Below are 18,019 nucleotides of genomic sequence, written 5' to 3' on the forward strand. Positions count from 1 at the left end.
TCAAACCTCACATTGGTGACATCCAGCCGTGCCCTTTACTGTCTCTATTTGTTTGCACACGTGCGTATGTGTGTGAGAGGGAGGGATGCAGAAATAAAAGATATCACTGGATTTTTTTCCCTCCTTCTTGCAACAAAAATGTTGTGTAGTGGAAGCAACAGGTGGAGACGTTCAATGGTGACTGACAGCAAGTGTTAACCAAAAAAAAAAAAAAAAACACAGAAAAAGAGCTGTCATTTCCCTGTTCCAGCCCTTATATAAGTGAATGCTTCTGTAATAATCCCACACACATTTCTCTTTTTTTCCTAATATTGAACAGTATTTTGCGGTTTGCAATCCACTTTTCCATCTACTGTGACAAAAACGGCTCGGACAAGAGGTTAGGAGGATTTACTTTATTTAAAAAAAAAATAATTGAGAAACCAATATGTTATATCAGAAAGTGATTCTATGTTGAGTCTCAATAGCTAATTTGACTTGAATGGAAAGTAAAATACAAGACTGGTGCTTTTAGGATACAAGTGACTTTTTTATGTTGTTATGACTGGAGATATTCAAAACAGCTGATTTTTGCGGTCCACGAGGGAAAAAAGAGCTGCAGGTCTTTTTGACGCATGGCTTTAACTGAAATCCTTTCACGTGGCTCGCGTCGCTTTTTTTTCTGCCGTTGCTCTCTCTATTGCTGCACCTCGGCATCAGTTCAGCCTTTCGAGGTGAAAGAGCGATTCTCCTGCTGCTGCTGCTGAGAAGAAGAAAAAAAAAAGGAAAAAAAAAAAAGTTTGGCCTGGTGCCAAGCTGTGGAACAAGTGCGCCTCCCTTCCCCGCTGTTTAGCGTATTCATAGGGGTTTGGGCACGGCTGCATTTTAAAAAGGCAAGGCAGGTCTCCAGTTGATCAGTCTGCTCAGGAAACTTGTGCTGAAGAAGAAAGTGCCGGAGCCCTAACCGGAGGGGAAGAGAAAGAAGTTAAGAATCCATGCAAAAGACTTTGTTTTGATCCCGCAGAAGACAATATTTCTGGAAAGAAAATAGCACGTTTGTGTTTTTTTTAAATCATCATTGAAAATCCTTTTTTTACACCGGTGCACAGCGAAAAAAAACCTGCTATTATTTTTTTTTCTTTTTCTTAAATAGATAAGCAACACTCTTGGATAAAGACTCTTGGCTTTAACTGTAAAAATCGGATTATCTGACTGAGGCATTGTGTTCATTAGAACCCGGCTATACTTTTCCCCCCTCCTCCTCCTCCTCCTCCTCCACCTCCTCCTTCGCATTTGAAAGCGTTTATGCTATAACTGAAGGAGAAGCAAAAGCGCCCCAACCATGTTCCTGAGTGTTTGCCTCTTGGTGGTGACAACATTTCTCTTGGGGCTGTGCGGGTGCTCCTCGGGCTCGTACGTGCCGTGCGAGCCGTGTGACGACAAGGCGCTGTCCATGTGCCCGCCGGTGCCGGTGGGCTGCCAGCTGGTCAAGGAGCCGGGCTGCGGCTGCTGCCTGACGTGCGCGCTGGCCGAGGGGCAGGCGTGCGGGGTCTACACGGGGACGTGCACCCAGGGCCTGCGCTGCCTGCCCCGCAGCGGGGAGGAGAAGCCGCTGCACGCCCTGCTCCACGGCAGGGGACTGTGCACCAACGAGAAGGGATACAAGCCCGCTGCGCTCCCGCCCGTAGGTAAGAGGCATGGCACGATGAAAATACCCAATGTAAAAGTAGACCCAGGACCGTTTCTCTGCGTGTCTCCCCCACCTCTCTATCCCTTCTCTCTCTCTCTCTGTCTCTCTCTCTGTCTCTCGCCTCTCTCTTTAAAAGCCTGAATTGTGGTTCCACGTTAAATCGACGCAGAGCTTACGCCGTAGGTTACGCGGCGACGCGCACCGTACCGCGTACCCTACGCCGTAGGCTCTGCGTTGGTGTAACGCGGAACCATAAATCAGCCTTTATGTTCAAGGACTCAAAACCGAGTCCGATGACACCACCCACGACTTTTGATGTCAAACCATTCAAAAGTTATGGTAGAAAGTAGGGACTATCAAATATGGAGCAATCAGATGAAAGGGGGGGGCGCGCTTTTTGGCGTCTATCGTCACCACGGTAACGCTTTTGACTGAGAAGAGTAAGGCGCATCGTCGCAGGATGGAGATGCACATTTTGATGTATAACACACCTGGGTGCACGTTACGGTTCGTGGCGAAGAAGCGGGCGAAGAAATGGCATAAATTGCGCCAAAATTACACGATTAATTGAAAATGGCCGACATCCTGTTCGGTTTCGGCCATGGCGCGAAGAGACTTTTCTTTAAGTTGCGACATGATACAGGTGTGTACCGATTTTCGTGCATGTACGTCAAACCGTATTGTGGGGCTTGAGGCACGAAGTTTTCTACGGGGCGCTGTTGAGCCTTTAAGCCACGCCCATTAATGCAAACCATTAAATATCAAATTCTTCACCAGGCCTGGCTTGTGTGCAAAATTTGGTGACTTTTGGGGCACGTTTAGGGGGGCAAAAAGGCCCTCCTTTCGTCAGAAGGATTAAGAATAAAGAATAAAGAAAAAAAAAACAAAAAAAAAAACAATTCCTACAGATACAATAGGGCCTTCGCAGTGTAAGTGCTCGGTACGGTGCACGTCGCTGCATACCCTATGGCGTAGGCTCTGCGTTGGTGTAACGTGGAACCATAAATCAGCCTTTTCTCTGTGTGAGTTTGACGACATGTCCTTTGTGGGGATATAATGCACGCTGCAGAGTGAGAATAGGAATCGCTCCAAAAAAGCTGTACTATCACAAAAAGGGGTTCGATTTTTTTAGCCCAATAAACCACATCACGGTTCTTCTCCAAATCCGTGCTTCTTTATTTAAGGACCCCGAAGGAGCTTAAATTAGACACCAAAAGTTGATCAGCCAGTACCTCCGTCCTCTTGACAGATGGCTTGATGTGCCATCTCATTAACTTTTATCCACCCTTGTCTGCAGGAGCTTACACCTCGAGGCTCTCTAGAGGCTGAAACTCCGACATTACGGGAGAAATAACTGTGCTTAGGGGGCGATTGTTTGTTTCTTTGTATTTTATTTTAATCGTGAACAACATACCCGAAATGGGGAGAAAAAAAAAACGCTGCATAGATTAACCTGTTGCGCATTAAGTGACAACAGTGTCAAATGACGTCATAATTCATTGACATTGTATAAGAGATTTAAATAGTTTTCCTCTTCTGTGCTCTTTATTTTATTATTTCTTATAATGGGAGTTGCTTTGTTGACAGCATGTACTGTAAGTATTTAACGAGAGAGATTAACAGGAAAGTGCGGCTGCGCCTGAAGTGAGCTCCTTCCTTTCTCCAAACAGTCGCCCTGATCATCAAGCCCTCCAACAAGTGTCAGTCAAAGCATTTCTCTTCCTCGCACGACTGCGCGTGCTGGGCTGATACTTTTTTTCCCCCTGCGCCTTTCCAGTATCATTCTCACCTCATGACTTCAGATGAGAACTCGGTCCAAGCAGAGTTCCGAGAAAGAACGAAAGAAAGAGAAAAAACAAACAAACAGACCCAAACCACTACGTTTCACAAGACTGCGATGCCACTCCATTGTCTTTGGATTTTGTTAAAGCAGAACTAGAGTAGATTTAGGTCTGCAGGCTGCCCCTGGGGTAGTGTTTACACTCGGATTACCGCTAAATCTGCATGCGTGAGAGAAAAGAGAGAAAAGACTGAGAGGCAGACAGAGGGAGAAACAAAGCTGAGCCAGTTGTCTTGAAAGATTTAAGACATTTCTTGCAGGTCTGCTGCCACCGAGTTTCAGCTGCAAGAAAGGCAGGTGGTAACCACAAAAGTTGTTGTTGGAGTCATCAGATCTCTCCTCTCTTCTTGACTCAAGGCTAAATGTGTACTGCCTGTGACTATTACTGTTCTAAAAATACCCTCTTGTTGCATTATTTGACAATATGTAAAGCGTCCCTATTTATACTGTGTTTGAGTATTCATGTTTCAGTGTGTGCACTGAAACATGAGGGGTTGTGTGGGTGTCTGCATTGTGTGTGACTGTTGTCAGTGATGACACCTCAGGCGGTTTTGTCTCACTCTGATTTTACAGACTCTTTCACACACACATACACACACACACACACATACAGAAGGAAACACACACACTTAAACTCTGACTCTTTTGTTGGCCCTCGAAGGTAATCTGAGCATCTTTTCTTTGCTTCTGCATTCTTTGCACAGCTGCTCAGTCACATCGCAGTGATTCAGCAGAATGCCTCCAGCTCTTTATCTTTCCTCTTGGAGGGCCCTCAGTCGAGCAGATCCACGGATGGGAACCGCTGAGGCAAGCCTCCAGTCTCCTGCGGTGTGGGGTTGCAGCTTTCTGTGTGCCGTACCAGCTGATTTCCAATACAGGAAGGAGCTCAAGTGTCTGCCACACTTAAGAGAGCTGCAACCTGTTACGTGTCAACTGGGTTCAGTTCAACAATGGCAGAGGGGAATCGTTGCAAGCCCCCTGCCCTTCCCTGTCATCCCCTTTTTTTTCTGCTTGCACTCTGATCCCAGAAGTTGCTTGAATTATATGGCGCAGGTAGTGGTCTGTGCTTTGGGGGAAAGCTTGCCAGCAAATATGAATTCCTAGCGGCCGTCCCCTCAACCATTAGGCCTCTGAAAGGACGTGGTAGTGTACGCTTTACCAAGAAACAAAAAGGTGCTTTAATCCACCATGCATCACTCACAAATGGAGCACTGCCCTAGCTCAAAATGTTAAATGTGTTATACGCTCTTATTTAAAAGTTGACACCATTCCCTGAGGTCTTAATGGAAAGGATGTGACTGGTTTTAATCATAATTTCACAGAGATATAGAACAAAAGCTGTCTTTTCATCCGTTTTAATCCGTTCAGCTAAAAAAGCAATGTTTAGATGGTGTGTTCCATTTACCTTGGAAATAAGAAGTCGGAACTAGGACTGACATAACACCTTTCTTTGATCATGTTCCAGTTAACAATTTGGGGAATTTAAATAAAAAGACAGACCTCTTCAAATGTTGGACTAACTGTTACTGGCCATTGATATCAACAGGCATTAATAACAAGGCTGAACATGGCCTTTAGCAACATGTCCACTGATTAAAAGTAAACAGTGCCATGTGTATGTTTGACTTACTGTGAACACAACTGCTATAAAGTCAGGTCAAGTGAGGTTTCTATGAGCTTCCAAGATGGAATTTTGACCTTAGGATTCATTCCAGTTGAAATTTCATACAAGGACCTCACAAATTCTGATATCAAGTACAAACAGAACACTAACAGCAGCTAGCTTTAGGGGGTGGAGTCGGACACTTGACTTGACCTTTTGACTCTGTTATACCTTTTATACAATATCTGAGGAGCAGTGAATGAATGCTTCATTGTGTAAAACTACTCTAATCTGGCTCTGTGATGTTACAGTATAGCTTTTGAGATGGTAGTCATTTCAGACACCCAAACATTCACACTGTAACATACACACACACATATATATATATATATATATATATATATATATATATATATATATATATATATATATATATATATATACATACATATACATACATATATATATTTTATATGCCATCTTTAATACTTTGTTCTTGACCCAGCTCTTTGCATGTGTGGATGCAGTTTTGACATGTTGCCAGACACTCTCAACCACAGTGATGCTCTGAAAAGTTAGTGGGTTTTTCTCAAGCCAGATACCATTGTCATTAATATTTACAGTCATCAGAAGGTTGAATAACCCTAGAGCTCCGATGCTTCCTATTTGCATGCGAGTTTCTCATATTCACTGTGGTCCCACTGTTCCCTTATCATTTCAAATCATCATACGGACACACATGCATGTTTGAAAACTGTTCCACTTTGAGGATTACCATCTGTTTTTTTCCATGCTTACATCATCAGTGGCACAACTGGTTATTGGGTCGCGACTCTGAGACTGAAGCAAGCGGTAAAAAGCTGAGTCTATGTGACTGTGTACTCAGAGCAATGACAACCAGTCGCCGTGTCCTGCTGGCTGAGGATGTTGCGTCCTATCGCAAACGCGCTGGTCACATGCGGCCTAACACTTGTATGTGGCTCTATCTCACGTGAGACAACATGCTCATGGTTGTCTGTTCCCTCATGGGAAAGGTAAACAAGGTAATTCAAAAAGGGACTTGAGGTAAAAAGCTATAAATTTGTGGATTTGAGGCTAATCCTCACGATAACATTAAGGTGTTTAAAAGGTGTTGATCTTTTATGAGTAGTTGACATTTTTTTCTGAGGTATGAAAAGCTGGACTGGGCTCTGACTTGTACTGTACATTGACATTGCGTCAACCTGCAGGAGCCCTGCATAAACAAATCAGTGTCTCAGAAGAGATTTAATTTGATGGATTAAGGGTGGGTGATGTTTTTCTGTGACATTTTGATACACCTTGCTCAAAATATCGTAGGCGAGCAGTACAAAGGCTCATTTTCTACCTAGTTTTTACACTGTTGTTCACAGCCGCTAGACTTAAGGGGGGAAGTCAGACAGAGGGTGTGCCTCATTTGAACCCACCTCTCAGCTGCTCCAATTGCAGCATGACGTTTTGAGATCTAAAAGTTATCTGTTGGGTTAAAGATGTATAAAATAAATGGCCTTTTTTGAAATAACTTCTTCCTTGTGTATGGTTACGGTGTTTTCGGAGGCTCCGCAGGTTTGCCACATTAGTCAGAGCTCAGTCGTTGGGTTTTATTATGAAAGTCTCTGAGCTATAACTTCCTGGACGGACCACTCATTGACTAAAATGACCATGGTTCACAGCGGCTGACGGGCGTAGCCTCCCGTGCCTGGTGGGACCTGTTGGTTACAAAAGAAACCAACAAGGTCATGTTATCTAAACGTTTTTGAGACACCCAAACGTTTAATGTCAAGCACAGATTTGATCTTTACCATCATATCTCCCCTTTTAAGTATATGCATTTACTGTGGAATCACATGGAGCAGTCGTCAGCCCTGGGGCAGTTGCTGGCAAGCAAATAACCCTTCTTGCACACTTGCTTGAATTCTCGCTATAAAACTTTACAGTGGTATTTGTGCAGCTTACTGGTCACTGACACCTAACCTGCTGGTGGCAACAGCTGCGTAGGAAATCAACACTCGCTGTAGTGCAGGGTTTTGAAATGATGTCACATGTGTTCGACCTGACCTGTACTGTGATCTCAACCCACGCACCTGGTTACATGCATTTTTTTTTAATTTTATTTTTTTATTTTTTACACAGCATGCCGTGAGAAAGGGGCCAAAAATCATCTTGTTGTTGTGATGGAGGAGTTTTTCAGATTTATGCTCACTAGCGGGGAAAAAAAGGCTCAAGTTTCTCAGGATTTGGGAAACAATGAAGGCTTCAGTCACTTGTCTGGAATGTTGGTGTTGTTCAGGAACATTTAACTCTTCTTAATGACTGAGTCACCAAAGATGATGCTTCATTTTGATCAGGATTACTCTGAAAATCCTATTCGATTATGCATTTGACTTCAGATGAAACACCATGCATGAGTTTTAATACAGAAAAAAAAAAGCTTTCTTGGACTTTCGTGTGCATTACCTCATCAAATCGCAAAACCATGGCTCAATGTCGAATCTACTCTTTTGCCAAATTTGACTCTGTTTTTATTCTGCTTGGAGATCATCTTTGAACATCCAGGAGCACTCGGGAGTTGGAAGCCTGTCACACCTAGTAATTGTATTGTGGTGATCCAAAAAGACATTGCATCTATGCGTGTGGCTTGTTGGAAACCCAAACCCAAATATGGGATGAGACCTCAGACCAAAATTAGCAATATACAGAAGAGCAGACATGCACCTCACCATGATAATTTACTTTTAACATGGCTTGCAAAGTGAAACTGAGCATTTTTTTGTCTTGAAAACGTGCCAGACAGTTTGCTTACCTATAGCTGCATTTCCCTGTTGGAAAGAAGTCCTGTTTTTCAATTTATGATCCTTGAATTGTTCTTGCTGCTATTTATACTGCACAGTCAGAAAAGCAGGAAACTTTTGATTGCAGTGAAAATATTCTGTGTGCACAATACTGCGGGAAAAGTTATTTCCTGGATATTCAGAAGCCGATTGAGACTATGCACAAGGCCGAACAACAGAAATGCCTTTGACAACAGGACATACATGTCTGACGTCCGCACAACATCCTGGACATTTGAAAAAAATAAATATATATATATTATTCTTCCAGTAGGCCTGGACATGATCCGTTTTAGCAGTCTTTCTCATGAAGGTAGAGCTGTCATGTTATGTGCAGATGATGTACACTATTGTTGCTTTTTGTTGGATCCAAACCACTTTTCTTGAAAGAAAACTAGTAGATTTACCCATTATTAATTCTATTTTGACAAGGCAGTGGCTACATATGTGGGGATTGAACATCAAAGATCTGCTTTTGGTGCTACCCAGGAACATGAGTTAGGCTCCATTCGTAGGCAACTATAAGCCTACCAAGACGGGATTCTGACAGTTTCATGAATAAGATGCAGAGCCCCAAGATAAAGCCATTGCTCATCTGTAATAGGTCAAACTCACAGAGGGCTTGGTTGGACCCCCAGCAATCCAGATTCAAAGTTTCAAGTAAATCAAAGATGACATTACCAATACAGGCAATGAAACCAACAAACAGAGAGAGATGCCTTCATTTATCAGATATACCATTGGATGTCTAAGTCCTTATTTGAGTCCTGTTTTGCAATAATCTCCCTTTTCCATTTGGGGCTCGAACGCAACTTTTGTGCTGCTGCCCGATTTATTTTTTTTTCCCATCAGTCGGCACATCATGGTGATGCAGTCACTGGGAAGTGGGTTCTGGAGGTTTTTTTTTACTGTAGCCTGTATGGTAAAAAATAAGTCTTGAAGGAAGAGCTAAAATATTTGAGACAACCAACTCAATCCAGCACTTAAAATAGCATCACCCAGTTTAACAATGATCAGCTGTAAAGGCTAAGATGCTAAAAATAAAGCTAATAGCACATGTGTGCAGATCTTTATAGTTCTTTGAAAAAAGATTGGAGTTGTTCAACATTAGCAATGGCATGTTAGGGCCTTAAGAAACCCAAGTCCATGAAAATAAATCACCACATCTCTACTGTGCACATATTACCAATGACTGGCACAACATCACCCGTTAGTTCATATCTCCGCTTTTTTATCTTCCTGTTTCTTCCCTTCCTGCTCATGAGACTGCAAGGTTATCGGGCCGCAGCCTTGCTTTCAAATATTAAGCAGCAGAGGCAGCGTGACACTGGAGGATGGTTTACTATCCCCGAGCTTCATTGGCCGCAGGCCCTCAGACTCATTTACCCCCACAATCATCTTGTCCTATCCCCAAAAGAGATTAAACAGCACCTCTATTCACTACTCTCTTACATCTTGTAAAGATGTAATTTCAGATGCAGTGCAGACACTGACTTAATCAAAGGCAGAACATTACAAATGTGGTGTAATGCTGGGAAATCCAATGAGAGATGGGAGAATCGATTGTCCTGGCTTTTTGCAGTCTAAATGGTATAATTATAGTCTTAAAGATTCAGTGGAGAAAAAATGCCAAAGAAGGGGTAGCTTATCTTTCATGCTCGGGCTTCTGCTTGTAAGAAACTTTGGATATTCATGAAGCATAATTGTGTGCAGATGTTAATTTTTAAACAGATAAGTATCAGGTGCACCTCTTTTGGCTGCTCTGTTCCTCTCGTCCTAATGAAATCTTTAGTTCCCGGTGAGATAGCGACAGAGCTTTGTGCTCAGCCGGACGTAGAAACCACACATCGATTGGCTCACTTGGCTTCCATCCAGCATCTTGGCAAAGTTTCAGGAGTTAAACCAGACCCTTTAAGCCTCCTTTAAAAGCTCAGTACCCTCAGCATGGAAAAATTGAGTTTTTGTGGCCAAGCTGCAGAACCCACATCAGAAAAGATGAATTTGTTGCTTTTGTGTGTAGTGGTCTTCATCTTGTAAAAGTTGCATGAATCTTTGAATATGTCTGTCCTTGTTTCTGTCATTATTCTTTAAATATTTAAGTTCTCTTTTAAAGTGAGTGACTTGGGATTGTAACTGATGTGACGCACTTTTTTTTTTTAGCCCTGCAATTTATGTGCTCAAATGAAATTACACATAAAACAAGAATGCATGCAAGTAAAACAAAGTCCTTATTTTCCGTAGTGTATTTGATTGGCAAATATGTGGCATTTTAATCAAGCTGTCTGAAACATTATTGGACTGTACAGCAGAAACCAAAGTTTTTCCACAGTGGTCACATGCATGGTGTACATAGGAATGCTTGTCTGAAGTATTTATTTATAGCGAGCAATAGCCTCGCAGTCTGAGCGGGGAGACACAAGGACATATCTAAACACAAACCAAGGCCTGCCAAGTCATGAGTTGTGAGATTAATTTCAAAGAGACGGCAGTGCAGTGCAGAAGCCAAAGACCCAATTCTGGTAATCAACCTGCCCCAAGCCCCTCCGCCCACCCCACCTCGACTCCCCTCCCCTCCCCTCCCCTGCTCTCCCGAAGACTCCAGACACTCATGCTGTGTCAGGCTCTTTGAACATCAGTTTCTCAGAGCTTGTGCCCTTGTTACGTCTCCGTGTTCAGTCTTCCACGGTGGCTGTATACTAACAGGCTCGTGAGCAGAGTTATGGCAGCTTGTTAAACAACATTTTCAGGCATATCCATTATGGATGGAAGCTGATTTATCTGTTTAGCAGCCGCTGGCCTGAGGTCCACAGCCAGAAGTCTGGCTCAGTGCACCACAGCGGGTTTCCTTGTCAGATAAATATAACAAGGGTCATCCACTGGCACAATCACTACAGCCTGTTGGAATCTGGCAAAGACCCACAACAACTATGTGCTTATGGTACAGCTAAGCCAAAGGGGTGGGGGTGGTGGTGGGCTTCTTTCTGTGGCCTCAAAGAACCTCTGGCTGGGGGTCCAGGCTTAAGAGGCTGAGCCCCAAAGATAGGAAAAGGGGGGAGGGGAAGGGCTATGTTTAGGGTAAAGGACCTCAACCTGTAAATATCCGATCATGAGAGACTTTTTAGATCTCTGAGACTACAGTGCCCCCTGGGGGAGCTGGAACTACATCTAGAAAGTGTATTAAATGTAACACAAATATTCAGGCATTTATATCCCACCAGAAACCAACTAAATTTTCCTCAGTTTGACATTTAAACCAGCTAAATGTAGGACAAGTTACAGTACCCAGGGGCCTCAGTTCTGGTTTTCAGAGTCCAGATAACACGTTAACAAATGTTCCAGCAGAGTCTCAGCACTCATGCAACATGTGATATATTTTTCGCAAGTCAATAAGGTCTGTCTGCTTAAAACTTACATGTTCAGTTCTATCCTTGTATCTGCATTCAGGTCTTTACTTTAAATGGATATTTCATACTTTAATTGTAATGTAATGTAGGCATGACTAGTTACTGTCCTACCTGGAGTAGGCAGTGGTCAGGACCATCTACTCCCAAGCTCTTCTGAGTTTGGAAAAACTCAGAAGGGCTGACTGGAGAGTGAAGCCGAGCGACTTTTAGCCATATAAAACAGCTTAAACCTCAAAAATGTCAAAAATGTGTTCAAGCAAACACTGTAGGCTTTTTTGGAACAATATGCAGCCACCGTGCAACGAGGCATGGCAACACAGGAGTTTCTGGGGTTGAGAACAAAGTAATAGTGAATGTAAATACCCAGATAGCAAGGAATGTTTGGCCTAACATGGCCTTCATCTGCAGTTTTCTTTGGCCCCTGTTTGGCCTTGATTGATGGCATGGACTCATGGCGAGTGTAACTGTTCAAAGTCAACCACATATCCCAAGACATGGTTCAAATCTGCATTTTCCTTGGGGATTTTGGGCCACTTCTGGTCCTCACATAACTTACTGTCACCCATGCCACAACTGGCTTCTGCTATTTGGGCCCATAGAACTCTTTTCATAACCCAATTTAAACCAGCGATCATTGTTGCGAGGCTGGCCCACACAGCACATGCCAGTGTGGTAACAAAGCCAGAGGTGGCAAAAGTAACCCAGAGTTGGCCCAAATGTGTCTGTTATCTGGCTAGTGAAAGTAGATAACTATCTGATACAAAAGTGCTGCAGTGTTAAAATTCACATTACGGCATTCATTCAAGCCCTTATGAAACTTTTGATGTTGAAGATCCTGAAAGTGTGCTCTTCTGGTGTCCCTGCTCTGTTGCCTTTTTTTGACCATCAGTTCTCACTGATTCTTGACAGTTGGTACTCAAAAGCTCCATCCTTTATGCCAGTGGTCTTCAACCCTGGTCCTCAGGACCCCTTGTCCTGCAGGTTTAAGATGTTTCCCTGCTTCAGCATACCATGATACAAATGACTGCGTCATTAACAGACATTAATTAGATTCAGTGTGATGATGCAAGGAAACATCTAAAACATGCAGGACAGGGGGTCCCAAGGACCAGGTTTGAAGACCACTGCTTTATACAATCCCACTTCAAATAAGAAAAACCCCTTTAAGATCAAAGCGTCTCACTTGCATACAACAACATATTTGTGGAGGCATTTGCTGTTGATGGATTGGCTGAAAAAAAATATTTGTATATTTGGTATTTGGTTCTGTTATACCTATTGCTTGCAACCCAGAATAACAATAAAGTTAAATCGTCAGCTTCACATCATTGTATTAATGTGAAGATGTGTCTTGATATTAGTAGGCCTAAAAATGGGACATACAGTAAATTGACACTTTTATTTGCTCTGGTACAGATCGTGAGTCTCGAGAGCATGAGGACACCATCACTCCAGAGATTGTGGGGGAGCTGCAGCCAGCTAAAGTGCCACTCCATCCCAAAGACATTATGAACAGTAAAAAAGTCATTGCAGTGCACAAAGAAGAGCAGAAGAAGCTTACCAAGCAGCGCAATATGGGCACCATCATGGATTACTCCCCTCTGCCCATTGACAAGCACGAGCCTGAATTCGTAAGTACCATTGCCCGAAATGCTTGTATGGGGATTTTTGAATGAGCTGTTGCTGAAAGAAGCCACATACAGTGGATTTCTTGGATGTTAGTTGATTAAACTTCATTGCCTTCAAACTGTTTCACATTGATGTTCACTTTCTAAATGTGGAGCGACTTCCTTAAACTATGTTGCCTGTTTGTAACTCGCTGCATATTTCTATGAAGGGTCCTTGCAGGAGAAAACTGGACGGGATCATTCAGGGAATGAAGGGCACTTCTCGTGTAATGGCTCTGTCTCTGTACATCCCCAACTGTGACAGAAAAGGATTCTTCAAGCGCAAGCAGGTGGGATACATTTTGATATCATGTACTTAAAACAATTATGAATTCTTACTGGAGGGACATCAAAAAGGCTTGATCACACTGCTAAGTTAAGGTAACTGTCTAACTACTTTTAGGCAGACGGGGGAAGCTGCTGATAAAGTACGAAGGCGGTCTATCCAAATATGTCCAAAGATAAAGATAAAGCAAAGGGGGCATGATGTGCGACCCACTAGACAACTTCACTGTGTGATGGATCACTGACATATAAGAGCACCACACCCAATCGGAGCATTCATTCAGTGATGGAGCAAATTTGGAAAACTAGAAAGAACTGCTGGCTGCTTGTGCTGAGGATCGAATTCCTCTCCAGATTAGTGGCGCTCTGTGGGATGCAGTCATCTACGAAAGCACTGTTGAAATGTTCTACAAAAGGAGTGTCTACAGAAGCAAACTGCAATTGATTAATAGATTGAAATCCCTTCGAAAGAGACCCAGAGCAGGGTCATGCGCTCTGTCTCTGGAAAGTGCCTAGGGACAACTTGTATTGTAATAGACTATATTAATAGAATTGGATAAAATTGAAAACATTTCATGACGTCAATGATCATGATCATTTGTGCATTTTCATACGGGACAACAGTCGCTTGGCAGGTCCCATAGGTCTTCAGATCAGTTTGGAAGAACAGCCAGAGGGGTATAAGAAAGAGGCTAGAGGTTCTGATTGGCAGCTAGCATTATTTCAATGGTTTTAAAAGATCTGTCTAAGTTTCTCCCTGTACCTCTGAGCTGCAAAATAAGAAGTTAATGAGATTTGTGTCTGAAAGCAGTATTGTTGACCAAACACTCCCCACTTTTTAAGCTCCTAACATTACATTACTAACACTTTGTATAGTCACTTTGAGCTTTTGAATTAGACAGTTAAAATGACTCCCTGTGGGTAATATGAGCAGGCAAGCTCCCTAAGGGACTACATAAGGTCTTTTTTTTTTTTTGTCTGGTTCTCTCATTGTGTTTCCAGTGTTCCGTATCGGCTTCATAAACCTTTGGCTTCACCGTTGTTCCGTTTCATGGCTGGTTCTTTAATGTGTACCCGAGATACTTGATCAGGACTTGGAAATTAACTTCTATATGTGCTGTGGGGATTGTGATGGTCATGCCTTTCTGCTTAATCACCTTTTATTATACAGCTGCCTGCTTCTAGTAAAGTTGTGTCCTGTGTTCTCTCCCACAGTGCAAACCATCTCGTGGCCGTAAGCGAGGTATCTGCTGGTGTGTGGATAAGTATGGCGTTCAGCTCCCGGGCACAGACTACAGTGGAGGAGATATTCAGTGTAAAGACTTGGAGAGCACCAACAATGAGTGAAATGGGGAAGACCACCCCTTGAACCCTCCCCCCTGTCCCCCACCCCGTAACCACCACATGACACAGGGCCCATGCCTCTTCTCTGAATCACACCTTTATGCTCCGCCCTCTGTTCACTTCAAGATCCTCAAATTTAATTTAAAAAAAAGAGAGAAAAATCCAGACAAAAAGAGCAGGCTTAAAAAAATGACAAATGTTTTTTTTTTCTATTCTTGACCAAGCACACTTCTCCAAATGAGGGGGAATGACCCAGAAGATTGACTAGACCCTTTTATTGACTATTGATCATGGGACCTCTGGTGTGAAGCTGGCTACATGAAAAACGTGCTCAGAATGGATTTTTTTTTTTTTCCTTTACAGAAAAGGGAGTTTTCAGTACAGTACTTCTAATATACAATATTGATTCAAAATCATTATGGACAACAAAGAAAAAAAAGAATCAGGTGTACTGACTGTCCACTATGGCGTCATGTTCCACAGCCTAAATCTGATTTATTTTCAGAGTAATTTGGTTTTTTTGTCTGTTTTCCAAAAGAAAAAAAAAAGAAACTGATAGAAAAACGCTGTAACAGTTGACTCTATCTGGATTTGAGGTTTGGTCTGAGCACTTATAAATAGGGGATCCTGCTTAGATATGTATAATTTCCCAAAATAATGTGTGCCTGGGTGTGAGCATGAGTGCAGTGGGAATGTGTTGTATGTATGAGCCTATGCTGGTGTATGATAGCCTATTAGACAAAAAAAAGAATGTCTTTTTGCTTTCTCTTTTGTTTAATTTCCTCACGAGTATTGCTGGCGCTTGAGGTGGTCTTGGGGCTGGCTTCTCTATAATGTAAAGAATGTCTTGGGACATGGAGCATTCAAAAACAAAAGAGCAAGTAGATAATCACAGATGAACCTATGTAAGTGGCTCTTTGATGATGTAGCTAGCCTGATTTGCCAACTGTGCCTATTTGAGCAGACACTGCCATGCAGGGCGACACAGAGCTTGGAGACCGCTGGCTCTACTGGTGAAATAAAAGATTTTTCAGCTTCAATGATGGGACTCAAGTTTGATTTCGAGGTTTTGGGTAATCAGACTTGCCAGTCGGGCCGGTTGCCTCTCTGATTCACTTGTGTGAAGTGTGGTTTTTGTATGGTTTTGTTTGTGCTGTTTTCTTTGCCTTCAGTGAAGTAAAGACTACCCACTTTTGAGCCATGTTCCTTTATCAAGTGGTTTCCCCTCAGTACTGCTACTACAGTGTAACCATGTTTTATGACATTACTTTTGAATCTAGTTATTGAATGTTTTTTTTTTCTTTTCTTGTAAAAACAAAGTATGACAATTGTGTAAATGTGCTTGGAGAAAATTGCCTGTAAAGAATTTGAATAATTCCTTATAGCCTATCAGGAGAGTGATCCACAGTCGTTTGACTATGGGGCAGTCAAAAAAGCCTCTGGAATCTTTCCCATTATGCCTCCATACGGAGGTACAATGCCTATATCTCAGCGGAGCATTATCAAAATATAAGGATTACAGGAAGCAACAGGGTCTTTAAAAGAGTTGTTCTCTCTGTGTGAAAATGAGTGCCTTCCTATACACAAGTACATATAAATACTGACATGAAAGTGACATGAATATCACATGTGGCAGTTTTTTTAGACAGCCACGTCTGCGGGCTGATACTTGGTATGACGACAAAAAGGTCTAGGTGCAGTTCTGATTTACAGAAGAACATTGAATGTGGTAGGTCCTTTAATAAGTGGTGTCAACGAAGCAAATCCATTTGTAATCTCTGCAAGTACCTCAGTTAAATTCCTGATGCGAGTGATACGTGAGGTACCGCTTAGTAGGCACATTCAGTTCAAGTTTCTTCTTCTTTGACAACCAATAAGCTAAGATTCTTGCTTTTTCTTGTGAATGCCATTGTAGACGATTGAAAGAGAGGGAAAGCCAAAGGATGTTAAGAAGTTGTTTTTCTACAAACAGGAGAGAAATGATATGCGCATCTTACATGGCTTCTGGTTGTGAAAACATTAAGGCTCCTTGCCCTGTTTCCAACACCAAATCCCCACTACCACTTTCGAAAGATTGAGAAAAAAAAAAAGAAAAAAAAAAAAGCAGCTTGCACTTATTTCGTTTACTCACTATTGATATTGATACACAACGGCGTCCTAAAATGTGGTATCATGAAGTTAGTGGAACAGCAACAGCCACAACAACAAAAGCTAAATGTTGTGTTTTCATGCGCTTACCTTTCAAAGATGGTGCTTTGAGGTAATATTAATTGACAGGGGCTGTTAAAGCCCATGCCTGGGACCTTCAATATGGCAACATCTTTTAGACAAAATATACGTAAATAAATGAAAGAAACGCAGCTAGAGATGTTCTCACGGCCTATCATACAGCGATGACAGCTGATACAGAGAAGGGGAAAACAGATGGAGGAGTGAGGGAAGAGGAAGAGCAAGCGTCATGGGCAGGTGTCATTATCAGGGCCTAGCCACTTCCCCGCTGTGGGGTCACCAATTGCATGATTTAGATACAGTTAGCAACAGTACAGTTAGACAGTTATGAGGAGTCGCTGAAATCTGAGGAAGGCAGTACTGCAAGCAGGAAGGAGTGCATTAACATGCCAAAAAACAGGGAAAAATCTGATATGTGGGACTATTAAATGTCTGACCCAGTTGAGGGAGTGAACATTTAAGTGGTCCATTGATTTCCCACACCTGTTTCCAAGTAGTAGCCGCCTCAAGTTTCTCATCTCCTACTTGGTTTGAGCTCATATTCACATTTCATTCTTCAGTAGGACAGTAACTACAGTGCAGATTTTTTTGGAATACATAACACTTTTTGGATGTAATGAGACAGCACAATTGTTTTCTTTTTTTCATAATTTGGTGATTACTGGCTTGCGATCGGTGGCAGGAGAATAGCGGGAAATAATGGTCAGTATTTGGAGCTACATAAGACAACTAAGAAAAAAAAAGACAAAAAATCTCAAATTATTAAAGTGAATATCACTGTGTAATATTTATTCAACTTGTAATTTATGTACTCTTTTAACCTTTGTCTTTTTTGTTATGACAAAGCATTTATTTAAATAAAGTTATGTATTCATTTAAGCATTTTGTTGAGATTCTCATTTCTTGTGTTGTATTTTTAAGAATTTACAGTTTGATTTGGGATCATCCTGACTGTAAGCACTGGCTAATCTCTGAGGCACGAGCTGATAAACCTCTTAGACATAAGACAGAGACTGCATGCAGGATGTGACTTTACAAAGGCTTGCCCGAAGGGAAGTCACCTGGTTTTCAACACCATAGTCAGAAAGATTGCACAGGAACAAGGAAGTCATTTAACATGAGTTAGAAA

At 42.2% G+C, this 18,019-nt stretch overlaps 1 protein-coding gene across 1 annotated transcript; it reads left to right on the plus strand.

Annotated features, from left to right (window-relative positions):
• The first annotated feature begins 874 nt into the window (after window positions 1-874).
• Window positions 875-17,769, plus strand: LOC133446099 (insulin-like growth factor-binding protein 5). The gene is made up of 4 exons (XM_061723877.1): window positions 875-1,667; window positions 12,782-12,996; window positions 13,203-13,322; window positions 14,533-17,769. Exons 1-4 carry the CDS (start codon window positions 1,322-1,324, stop codon window positions 14,662-14,664), a joined length of 813 nt encoding a protein of 270 aa, XP_061579861.1. The 5' UTR covers window positions 875-1,321; the 3' UTR covers window positions 14,665-17,769.
• The last annotated feature ends 250 nt before the right edge of the window (window positions 17,770-18,019 follow it).

Source organism: Cololabis saira, chromosome 6 (assembly GCF_033807715.1).
Source record: "Cololabis saira isolate AMF1-May2022 chromosome 6, fColSai1.1, whole genome shotgun sequence".
Taxonomy (NCBI): domain Eukaryota; kingdom Metazoa; phylum Chordata; class Actinopteri; order Beloniformes; family Belonidae; genus Cololabis; species Cololabis saira.

Bases quoted from the DNA above. Each gene is read 5' to 3' on its own strand.
- LOC133446099 (XM_061723877.1), top strand. From the start codon at position 1,322: ATGTTCCTGAGTGTTTGCCTCTTGGTGGTGACAACATTTCTCTTGGGG. The intron at 12,997-13,202 runs GTAAGTACCATT...ATTTCTATGAAG, and splicing joins ACAAGCACGAGCCTGAATTC to GGTCCTTGCAGGAGAAAACT. The intron at 13,323-14,532 runs GTGGGATACATT...TCTCTCCCACAG, and splicing joins GATTCTTCAAGCGCAAGCAG to TGCAAACCATCTCGTGGCCG.